Source organism: Daktulosphaira vitifoliae, unplaced genomic scaffold, assembly GCF_025091365.1.
Source record: "Daktulosphaira vitifoliae isolate Bord-2020 unplaced genomic scaffold, ASM2509136v1 Scaffold_1, whole genome shotgun sequence".
Taxonomy (NCBI): domain Eukaryota; kingdom Metazoa; phylum Arthropoda; class Insecta; order Hemiptera; family Phylloxeridae; genus Daktulosphaira; species Daktulosphaira vitifoliae.
The window spans coordinates 44,073,476-44,086,728 of NW_026099572.1; the positions used below are offsets into that span (position 1 = coordinate 44,073,476).

At 25.2% G+C, this 13,253-nt stretch overlaps 1 protein-coding gene across 3 annotated transcripts in view; it reads left to right on the forward strand.

Annotated features, from left to right (window-relative positions):
• The first annotated feature begins 2,520 nt into the window (after nucleotides 1-2,520).
• LOC126901112 (uncharacterized) overlaps nucleotides 2,521-13,253 on the forward strand; it is a 53,998-nt gene continuing 43,265 nt past the window's right edge. The window contains exons 1-3 of one of the 3 annotated variants that reach the window (XR_007702982.1): nucleotides 2,521-2,976; nucleotides 9,732-9,772; nucleotides 11,932-12,001. Coding sequence is in view for 2 of the 3 variants with exons in the window: in XM_050677362.1 (XP_050533319.1) it covers nucleotides 8,933-9,766 (834 nt within the window). In the remaining variant the exon portion in view is untranslated. Of the gene's footprint in view, nucleotides 2,977-8,876; nucleotides 9,773-11,931; nucleotides 12,002-13,253 lie in introns of those variants that run through there. The other 2 variants (XM_050677362.1, XM_050677354.1) reach the window with 2 other exon arrangements.

Consider the following 13,253-nt stretch of genomic DNA (forward strand, 5'->3'; position numbering starts at 1 on the left):
AAATAATAATTAGCTAAACAATTATAAGTAAAAAGTATAACAGTCACAATACTATGTTATAACGGTACAACAAATATGGTAATAATTGTTAGTATACTCAAAATTAGCAAACATTAAACATTATTTAAAATCATTGTTAACAGAGCCTTTAATGTCAAAGTGAAAAATTATTAAATTAAAATTTTTAATTGAAAGAAATGAAGAGAGAAAAAAAATAGGTAAATGAATAACTAAAAAATAATAAAATAATTAAAGATTAAATAACAAAGACGAAACTCCTCAAAAAAGATATAATGGAAATAATTATAATGGAAGAACGGGAATTAAGAGTATTAGCTATGGAAATGGGATTAATATTGTGGGAGGCTAAGAGGCTAAATAGTTTATTTCTGCTGCTAATTAGGGCAGGACAATCAAAGAGAAGATGAAGAAAATCACATAGAGCTTCACTATTATGTAAACAGGGAAAAGAAGGAAACGGAATTTAAGTAAAGACGGAATGCATGGTAAGGAAGAAGATTATGACCTAACCTAAGTCTTGAGTAATGAGCAATGATATTTCTGGATAAGTCAACGTTATGAAACCATGGAAAATAAAAAATGGAAAGAGATATCGAGCGATTCCAACATACCGTTTTCAATTTTATTGAACTATCAACTATCTTGCCAGACTTTGTGGAGACCGTAAATGTGCCAAAAAAGCAAAACAATGGTTTCAAAACTGATAAAAACTATGACTAAACGGAAAATTACTCTAAAAATAGGCGGGTAACTACAAACGTACGTAAGATAAACACGTCTACACAATACGACCGATAAATCGTAACTGAAGGTTGACAGTTAAATATATACTTAAATATTAAAAAATTGAGTTATACATAAAAGCAAAAAAAAATTAATAGTTGTTGTAAGTGTGTTTGTAACATATACAATTGTGGGCGTAGATATTCACCTAGAACTAGTGAAGCGTTGATTTTAATTATATTTACAGAATATAAATATTACTAGTTTATAGCGTTAATATAATTAACGACTAGTTTAAATGTAAACTAATCTAAACACGTTAAAATCAAGAGATTTTTGATATATATAACTTACATTGAATTTAAATTTAAATTTATTTTGAATATTTTGCCTCCCTAAGTTTAGAAAAATGACTGTATTTTTGAATTAGTTTTTCAGGAGTCGAATATAGGCAATTTTGCGATTTCTACATGTTACACTGTGTCGTTGTGTGAAAAAGAAATGATTATTATTAGTGTGAGTGTCCATTATTGGTAGTATTTTCGTCGTGTAATAGTTGATAACAAAACCGATTGTGTACCTGCATTACTTTTTGATGCAATACGATTATATTGATAACTACGCACGTTTATTTATGTATGTTTAAAGCACATCAAACTAAAAAGTTAAAAATACTTTTTAAAATAAGATTAAAAGAAAAATGAAAGAAAAATACAAGTATTATTGTGATAAAAGCGTCGGGCGCTCAATATACGAAAAGTATGGCACAAAGCACCCACGCTTTTATAACAATAATACTAGTATTTTTTTTTCACTATTGTTTTAAGCTTATTTTAAAAATTATTATTAACTTTTTAGTTTGATGTTATGATAGTAGTTACAATCAATATCATGGTTGTAACGGTAATGGAAATACAGTAATACATAATTAGACATCAACAATATTGTCTGAATTAGAAAAAAGTACAATAAATCGGTGCATTATAGAATGTTTTGTAATGATTTACCATATCATTATTGAACCTAAACTGTTGCGAGCGCGTGTTCTGTAGTGCCAAAAACCAAACGATAATACCTCATTTATAAATAAACTTTTAGTTTTGAATTGGGATTAGAAGTTTAAAAAATGTTGTTTGACAAGTACAATTTTATTTTTATGCTGTATAATGATATATGAACATCTAACACAAAAATACTTCAATTGACTAAATAAATACGACTAAATAATAATAAAACAAATATACATAAATAATAATTTTACATATATTATTAATAAATGTAAATACTCTATACATATAAATTAAAAGGAATAATGGTATAAAGCTTATAGGAGTAAGTTATTTTTTTGNATAAGGCTTATAGGAGTAAGTTATTTTTTTTTTTAATTACGATTTTTATGATGTTGCTCACACGATTAATTTTCTTTTTTATGTTAATATGTCTTACTAGTAGCATATTTAGACGGCGTAAAATAAAACCAGAGCCGGAGCCAGAACCAGAACCAGTACGACAACCAATAGCAAATCCTGACGTAGTTACTGAGTTTAATAGAATTATTAATTCTACAGGGTGGATTAATATAGATGGTATTAGATTTATAGATGAAGTGGGAGATTATGTACCAATCGATTTATTCGTCCATGCATTTCCTTCTAACAATGCTGTCAATAAAATCTATTTTGAAGCAAGATCAAAGTATGCTTCCTTGGTATTAAGTCGAATTTACATAGATATGCTAAATCATTTACGTGAATACTATAGAGATATGACTNCTAAATCATTTACGTGGTTACTATAGAGATATGACATACAATTATAAAAATTACCCAGATGAGGAATCTAAATTGACGAATTTGAAAAAATTAATCGAAATGTTTTCTACGTTTAAACCACTAATGTCTTGTATGATTAATGCATTAAATTATTTTGAATGTAATAATGAGAATTTTGCATTCGATATTCTCCGCGAATCATTATTATTAACTAACGAACTGACTACTAATAACAACTTTCATAATTCAGACAACACTCTAAATTATGAATTTATAAATAGAACATTTCAGAAAATTTATGATTTTGCTACAAAATACGGATTTATTCAAATAAACATGATTTATGCATGCAAAATTGAACCTTTCTTAGATAACTATATTGATGAATTGAAAATACTAGAAGAAAATTCTTCGCATGATAAACCTATTGACCCACAATTTACCAGAAAAATTGATGAAGGTGTTACCTTATTGTGCAGAAATTTTGGATTTTTTTATTAGGTAGTATAATACATAATATATTTTTTCTTTATTGTTCTTCCTTACTTTGTAATTTACAAAAAACTATCAATTAAAATATTATATTATACATATAATTTTTAATCTAAATAATTTATTAATCTCTAAAAAATATATTTACATTCTTTATTTTAAAACATTTTAAAAATTCAGTCATTCTAGATTATTATTTTTGTTAATTAATGTTACACACAGTGTAATTTTATTCATTATTTTTATAACTATTATAACTTTTCCTTTTTTTAATATTGTTAATAATTATTAATTTTTTTTGACCACTACATATTTTGTTCAAATTTTAATCAAACCTCAGTCTTTTGTAAATTATCTTTATACAAATCATAAAATATGTTACAGGAAATTATTAAACTGTGTTTCACGCAAATCTGTAAAAATATACAACATTATATGATTTTTTCATTATAGAAGTTTATTATTTCTAATGTTTTATAATATTAAAAAAAAAAACAACCTATCACTTTTCATACAAATGTAGAATTTTCATACAAAAATAGCATTCAGTAGCCAATTTCACCCTGAAGACAAAATTAAGTCCGAAATTTTTTTTTTCCATAATTAAGTTCATTATAGTAGCTTTAATTTAAGATATATAAAAAAGTGTCAGACTTTCCGGAACACTTTCAAAATTTAAGTTGAAAAAGTTAATTTTTTGTAAAAAAGTTACCATTTTGAAACCCTTCCTGAGGGCTGTTAAAGGGTCAAATGTTCACAAAAATATATAAAATGATAGGTAAATATCTAAGGTATCTAAAAAAACAAAATTATATTAGTTCGATCATTTTTAAAAAAGTTATGGCAATTTTAAGTAAAAAAATTGAAATAATATCAAAAATTAGCGTTTTTTAAATTTGTAATTTTTTGGGGGATTTCCCCCGTTTACGGGGAATGAGGGAATTTTTTCAATTTTTGAGGGTAATGTCTTCAACTAGATATAATTTGTGATCTTTGACATATTGTTCATCAAAATCGGTCCAGCGAGAGCTGAGATTGAGCGTTCACAGACCCAAAAAAAAAAAATAAAAAAATAAAAAAAAACACATCATAGTAAAGTTAATACCTTCTCATCTTCGCATCGAAGCTAAAAACTCATCACAGTGGTGACGTGACATAGTTGGATCATGTATAATGATATCTGACAGTGATTAAAATCACTATCAAATATAAACGCTTCGATGCAAACTTATATAGTTAAAATATATATAACTATATAGATAGTGTTTAATTNTATAGTTAAAATATATATAACTATATAGATAGTGTTTAATTAAAAAAAAAACCCAGCACAGGGGGATCGCGGCACAGTGGTGACGTGGCATAGATGGATCAAGTATAATGATATCTGACAGTGATTAAAATCACTATCATAAAAAACGCTTCGATGCAAATCTTTAGATACTTTTTAATTTTAAAAAATTGGTGAACTATTCCAAAAGCTACATGATCTGCTAGTTCCTTATTAATATCCTGATTAATACAAAGTATGTCGAATAAAAAAAGAGATTATTAGAAAATAGTATTTCCCATAAAAAAATTATATTGATTAATACACTTTTCAATAAGTTATAGCTTATAAGTTAAAAATGTAAAAAATAAAATTGAGAATTTTCACACAATAATAGCATTTGGTAGCCAATTTCACTATGAAGACAAAATAAAGTCCGAAATTTTTTTTACATAATAAAGTAGATTACATTAGCTTTAATTTAATATATATAGAAAAGTGTCAGACTTTCCGGAACACTTTCAAAATTTAAGTTGAAAAAGTTCTACTTTCTACATGCATTTTTTAGATTTGAACCCCTCTCGTATATAGGGAAATGGTCCGATTTAAAAAAACAGTGTGTCGAATAAAAGATGTACATAAATACTACTTCTCATGAAAAAATTGTATTGATCCATACATTTTTCAAAAAGTTATACTATAATAAAGTTAAAAATGTAAAATACAAAATCGAAAATTTTCACACAAAAAAAACATTCGGTAGCCATTTTCACCGTGAAGATAAAATAAAGTCCGAAATTCTTTTTTTCTATGATAAAGTATTTTACATTAGCTTTAATTTAAAATATATATAAAAGTGTCAAACATTCCGGAAAATTTTCAAAAGTCAAGTTGAAAAAATTAATTTTTTGTGAAAAAGTTGTCATTTTAAATCTCCCCTTGTGGGCAGGTAAAGGATTAAATATAAAAAAAAAATATACCAAATGAAAGGTAATGATATCATGCATCTATATATAAAAGAATTATATAGATATGTTCATTTTTGAAAAAGTTATGGCACTTTTAAGTAAAAAAAGTTGAAAAAATTAGCGATTTTTAAATTTGTAATTTTTTTGGAGGTTTCCCCCATTTTTTTCAATTTTTGAGGGTAATGTCTTCGACTAGATACGATTTGTGATCTTTTGATGTATCATTGAAAGAAATCGGTTCGATAAGAGCTGAGAAAAAGTAGTAACAGACACAAAAAAAAAAAAATAAACACATCTTAATAAAACCAATTCCTTCTCAGCTTCGCATTGAAGATAATATTGTTAAATTAACGAAAAATTCGTTTAAAATAATAAATGAGCACTGTAAACTTGAGAAATTATACTATACAATTTAAACAAAAGTTATTAGTTGACTTTTAAATTTACATTAAATTATAAAAAATACAATATACTTGAAGATGATAAAAGAAAAACTATACAAATACTCGATTTTTAAAAAAAATTTAAACCCGATTAGAAAATTATATTGTATCAAATAATCAAATAATATTGATAAAACTAAACTTGTAACCAAATAGTTTTAAAGGAAAAACTATTTAGCAGAAAAACTGTAGATAAAATATTTGCCAGAATCTTTTTTTCAAAAAATTTATAACAACTATATAAAAACAAAGAGCTTTTCTAAATTCAAATAAATGAAACAGTCATACGAAAAGAGATATGTAAATAGATCCTTCATAGATAAAAAAATTTCAATGATTTTTATGGATACAAACTTTTTTAAAAGATTTTTGTATAATTAAATCATAACATGATTAATTAATGAAAATTATATATTGAAAAAATTCATATTAATAAAATGTTTACATTTTAGGATAGCCTATAGTCTTCAAAATAGATTAATATAATTAATTAATTTGTCATTATGCAGGTCTTTCTCCCACGCACACAAAAAGTTATTATTATATAAAATAATTTTAACTAGAGAGGAATTAATTTGGTTTACCCCCAAATTTTTTTTAATTTTAGTTTCACTATTTTGTACACAATGATCAAATTTTGCAAATTTTACTTGTAGTACCCAGACACTAGGAGTACTACCTGATTATATCCCTGAGGGTATAAATTTAAAGCTATGAAAGATGAGAATAATCAACTTTCTTTTCATGCATTAAAGTGTTCAATTTTATAGTTCAATTTTATAGAATGATACTTAGGTATTTTGTTTCGTCCTGAGGAGAGATTATGGTATTGTAAATTTTGACGGGTGGACATATTCCAAGACGAAGAGCGAACGTGACATGATTTGACTTGGCTTCATTTATTTTTATCTTCCAATTTCTAAACCATGACTCTATACAATTCATATGCGCTTAGAGGTAAGCGTCACGTTAGTAAGTGTAAATAAAATGTTAATGTTTTAACAAAAGTCACGTAAAATAATGTTAAATTCCAATGAACGTTTGAGAATGGTCATAACACGAGATTGTCTTACAAAAATGATCAACTCCAGAGGTAGGGGATACTGTTGGTATAAAATTGCTGAGGTTTGCAAAAGTATACATAATAAAACCTAAAAATCATTCTTCCCCAGAGTTAATTTTCGTTGACAATTTGCGGCAAAAATTTTTCCAGAAAGGATAATATGAGAAGACATCAACATCAGACACATCTGAAAAGTTGGTATCATGTATTATAATCATAACATGTTATGATCTAATGTCATATAACTCTATGTTTTTTTTAAATATAAAAACATTATTTAATTATAAATTTAATAAGAGGTTTGATTAAAGACCAACTTGATTATAATCTGCCAATGAAGCACGCGTTATTTCGAATCCCTATTTAAACGTTTCTCTAAATTTTCGAATCGCTTAAGGGCCACGTGACAAGATCACAAAAAACTATGCTTGTCTGGAGACAACGAAAGAATTGGCAACGGTACAGAAAAACGCCCTGACGAAAGCCGTACAGAATTGTTCACGAAGAATTTTTTCACATTTTCCAAAAGTGGTGAAATCGATTGGAGTTGTGTCAGTCTCCTCAGTCAGCCAAAACTTATCCAATATTGTCTCTAAAGAGGTTGTCGTTGATACCACAGTTAAGTACAGCAGTGGGAGCGCCACCAATGAGCACCTATCCGAATATCGAACCGAACGCAGCCGGAGGATCGTCATGTACGACAATACGTTTACCATTCAAAATTAATGAGTATAAATCGACTACCAACAAAAAATCAATCGAACCGGGCGAATCCAATGATGGGTCAACAAGCGCCAAATTGTTATAATTTTTTCTAACATGAGCCGTAATTACATACCATAATAAATTATTTGTAATTTCCATGCTTTGACCGTCAATATGGGGTTCGCTGGAATAACTTGGCTACATCTGACACGTCATAACACCTCGGGTGTTGGGAATCTGAATTCCAGAAACACCCGTAATGGACTGAGTCCATTGAGAGCGAGGAAGGCCGAGGCGATCCGCGAATGCTGTCGTCATGGCACTAATTTGCGATTCGGAATCTAACAATATGGGTGCGGTTTGAAATATGGCAGACCTATGACGAACATAAACTAAGGTTATTGAGGATAATTATAAGGATTCTATAAAGAAAAGAAAATAGTCAGAGAAATGTTTTAAATCAAGTATTCTAAGATAAAGCTTTTTCAATTTACTAAAGCCTGTCTGATTATTTGATTCTAATTTTAAAATTACATCAGCAAAATTAATAATTTCTAATCGCAATCATGATATTTATAATAAATTTTAATTATTTCTTTTTTTTTTTTTGATAGAATTAAAAACAGTTCAAATTGACACCAGAGACTTTTGGATAGGACAAATGGTTATGAGGATATTTAATTTTTAATTTTAATATGGATTTTTTAAATTACAGATTTAATTAAAAGTTAATAAAATTTCTATTATGGATTTTATGTAAAAATTAAAAATAGCTACCATTTTTTTGTAGGTCAGTATTATTGGACAATTTGCGTAAGTCTTTTTTTTTATATTTCATATGGACCTTAATCCAATCAAAAACTAAATATTAAAGTATACAATATACAAATATACAACAGCATACAATAATAATTTAAACATTTTAATTACCTTAAATTACATAGATTATTTTTAAATTCATATACATTTTACAATTAGATCTATATTATATTTATCGGCTAATTTTGACATACAATAAAGGTGACGATAATACAATAATTAGACATCAACGAAATTGTCCCAATTACAAAAAAAGTACAATAAATCGGTGCATTATAGAATGTTTTGTAATGATTTACCATATCATTATTGAACCTAAACTGTTGCGAGCGTGTGTTCTGTAGAGCCGCAAACCAAACGATAATACTTAATTTATAAATAAACTTTTAATTTTGAATTGGGATTAGAAGTTTAAAAAATGTTTTTCGACAAGTATAATTTTATTTTTATGCTGTATAATGATATATGAATATCTAACACAAAAATACATCCATTGACTAAATAAATACGAATAAATAATAATAAAACAAATATGCATCAATAATAATTTTACATATACTATTAATAAATGTAAATACTCTATACATATAAATTAAAAGGAATAATGATATAAGGCTTATAAGAGTAAGTTATTTTTTTTTTTAATTACGATTTTTATGATGTTGCTCACACGATTAATTTTCTTTTTTATGTTAATATGTCTTACTAGTAGCAGATATGGTCGGCATAGAGTAATGCAAGAACCAGAGCCAGAACCAGAACCAGAACCAGAACCAATAGCAAATCCTAACGAAGTTGCTGAATTTAATAGAATTGTTAGTTCTACAGGATGGAAAAATATAGTTGGCTTAAAACTTATAAACATAAAAGGAGAAAAAGTACCAATCGATTTATGGGTCAATACATATTATCCTAACAATAATGTCAATAAAACCGAATTTGAAATGTCAAAGCTATGTGCTTCATTGGTATTAAGAAAAATTTATTCAGATATGCTAAATCCTTTACGTGATTACTATAGAGATATGTCATTAATATGTATGTATAACCGAAATGAGGAATCTAAATTGACGAATTTGAAAAAATTAATCGAAATGTTTTCTATGTTTAAACCACTAATGACTTGTATGATTAATGCATTAAATTATTTTGAATGTAATAATGAGAATCCTGTATTTGATGTTCTCGACAAATCATTATTATTAACTAACGAACTGACTACTAATAACAACTTTCATAATTCAGACAACACTTTAAGTTATGAATTTATATATAGCACACTTGAGAAAATTTATGATTTTGCTAGACAATACGTACTTCATAAAATAGAAAATATTTTTGAAATAAAAGTTGAACCTTTCTTAGAAAACTATATTACTGAATTGAAAATACTAAAAAGAAATTCTTCGCATAATATCCCTATTGACCCACAATTTAACCAAAAAATTAATAAAGGTGTTACCTTATTGTGCAGAAATTTTGGTTTTTAAAATTAGGTAGTATAATACATAATATATTTTTTCTTTATTGTTCTTCCTTACTTTGTAATTTACAAACAACTATCAATTAAAATATTATATTATACATATCATTTTTAATCTAAATAATTTATTATTCACTAAAAAATATATTTAATATAAATAATTTTAAAAATTCAGCCATTTTAGATCATTATTTGTGTTAATTAATGTTACACACAGCCATAGTTGTAAGAAATACTTTTAAAAAGTATTTTAAATAATACTCAAATATTTAAAAAAAAATGTATTTAAAATACTATTTGAATACTTTTCATACAAAAGTATTTGAGTAATACTAAGAATACAATTAAAAAATAATAATAATGTTTTTATTTTAACTAAGAGCATAAGGTTCCACTAAATAATTACCAAGAGAGTAATTTGAGTCAAATATTGAGTACTCTTAAATTAAGAGAACTCATTTATTATTTTCGATATTTTTTGTTAGAGATAAATAAAATTAATTATTGTAGACTAATCAGTGAAAAAAATAAATATTAGTACATGTGTAAAAACCTGTAAAGTATGTCTTATTAACAATAGAGTAAATCATTTGAACCTGCAATAGGCTATTGTAGGTTCAACTGATGTATTAAAAATAGATGTATACATAATAGCATTTAGATAAGCACAATAATTATGTTATACTATAATGTAACATATAAAATAACAGAGAATTATTCTCAATTTTCATTTTGACTGAGTTTAATTTGCTTGCTGTGTTACGGTTAGCAAATTAGAAAAAAAAAGTATATTAATAGTACTGAATATTAAACAGTATTAAATACTAAATAATTGTATTTAAAATACTACTCAGATACTTTTTATTAAATGTATTTAAAAATACTATTCAATACCAATGAAAGTATTTGAATACTTTTATTCAAATACATTTACTCAAATGCTTTACGCCTTTGCACACAGCGTAATTTTATTCATTATTTTTATAACTATTATAACTTTTCCTTTTTTTAATATTGTTAATAATTATTAATTTTTTTTGACCATTACATATTTTGTTCAAATTTTAATCAAACCTCAGTCTTTTGTAAATTATCTTTATACAAATCATAAAATATGTTACAGGAAATTATTAAACTGTGTTTCACGCAAATCTGTAAAAATATACAACATTATATGATTTTTTCATTATAGAAGTTTATTATTTCTAATGTTTTATAATATTAAAAAAAAAAAACCTATCACTTTCTTACTTCCTGAAAATTTTATCAACTAACATTTCAAATAAAAAACATAATAAAAACATAATTGAATTATTCATGTGTTATTAATTTTTAATATTCAAAAATAACTAAAAAAACCTAGCACATTGGTGACGTGCATGGTTGGATGAAGTATAATGATATCCGACAGTGATTAAAATCATTATAAGAAAAAACGCTTCGATGCAAACTTTAGATAGTGTTTAATTTTAAAAAATTGGTGAATTATACTAGAGCTACATGATCTGCTATGTTTTTATTAATATACTGATTAAGATAAAGTATGTCGAATGAAAAAGGGATTATTAAAACATATTATTACTCATAAAAAAATAATGTTGATCCATACACTTGTCAATATGTCATAGCATTATAAAGTTAAAAATGTAAAAAATAAATAAATAAAAAAAAAATAAAATAAACACATCTTAGTAAAACCAATACCTTCTCAGCTTCGCATCGAAGCTAAAATTGGTGAATTATACTAGAGCTATATGATCTGCTATGTTCTTATTAATATCCTGATTAAGATAAAATATGTCGAATGAAAAAGGGATATAAATATTATTTCTTATAAAAAAATTGTGTTGATCCATACACTTTTCAATAAGTTATAGCATTATAATGTAAAAAATAACTGACGAACTGACTACTAATAACAACTGTCATAATTCAGACAACACTCTAAATTATGAATTTATAAATAGCACACTTCAGAAAATTTATGACTTTGCTACAAAATACGTATATCTTAAACTAGTAAACATTTTTGAATTAAAAGTTGAATCTTTCTAAAATAACTATATTACTCAATTGAAAATACTATAATAAAATTCTTCGCATGATAATCCTATTGACCCACAATTTAACAAAAAAATTGATGAAGATGTTATCTTATTGTGCAAAAATTAGGTAGTATAATACATAATATATTTTTTTCTTTATTGTCTTTCCTTACTTTGTAATTTACAAACAACTATCATTTACATACATATACTTTTTAATCTAAATAATTTATTATAAATTATTCACTAAAAAATATATTTAGATTCTTTTTTTTAAATCAAGTTTAAAATTCAACCATTTTAGATCATTATTTTTGTTAATTATTGTTACACACAGGATAATTTTATTCAATATTTTTATTACTATTATAACTTTTCCTTTTTTTAATATTTTTATTAATTATTAATTATTTTAGACCACTACATATTTTGTTGAAATTATTTTTTTTTTATCAAGTCTCAGTCTTTTGTAAATTATTTTTTTCATAAAATATGTATATAATTTTTTTTACAGGCAATTATTAAACTGTGATTCACGCAAATCTGTAAAAATATACAACATTATATGATTTTTTCATTATAGAAGTTTATTATTTCTAATGTTTTATAATATTAAAAAAAAAACATTCTATCCCTTTCTTACTTCCTTAAAATTTTATCAACTAATATTTTTAAATAAAAAACTTAATAAAATGATTTCGGAATTGAATTATTCATGTGTTATTAATTTTTATTCAAAAATAACTAAAAAAACGGTAGCACAGTGGAGTCGAGGCACAGTGTAGACGAGGCATATGTGGGACAAGTATAGATGATATCTGTCAGTGATTAAAATCACTATCATAAGAAACGCCTTGATGCAAATCTATAGATAGTGTTTCATTTAGGTAAATTGGTGGATTATTCCAAAAGCAACATCAACTCTTATTGCTTTGCTTATATCCTGATTAGTAGTTCTTTGATTTTAAAATATAATATACGAATAAATACTAATTATAATTATTAAATTTAGTATGAAATTGATATTCAATAATTTAATATTGTAATTTAAACGGAGAAATTATAAAAATATTTAAGTAGTTATATTTTGCTTTACTTTAACGTGAATAAAAATTTATTATTATTATTATTATATGTAATTATAAAATAATAATTAAAAGAAAAAAAAATTTGTTTTCAAATTATTACTGATTTGATTTTTAATATGTTAAAAATAATCAGTCAAAATTTTTATTTTTAACCTATTTTTTTGGTTGGGTTGATGAAAAATTTTTGATAAAGTTTTGTGAAAATTTATAATAAAAAAAAACCCAGCACAGGGGGGTCGCGGCACAGTGGTGACGTGGCATAGTTGGATCAAGTATAATGATATCTGACAGTGATTAAAATCACTATAAAAAAAAAACCCTTCGATGCAAATCTTTAGATAGTGTTTAATTTTAAAAAATT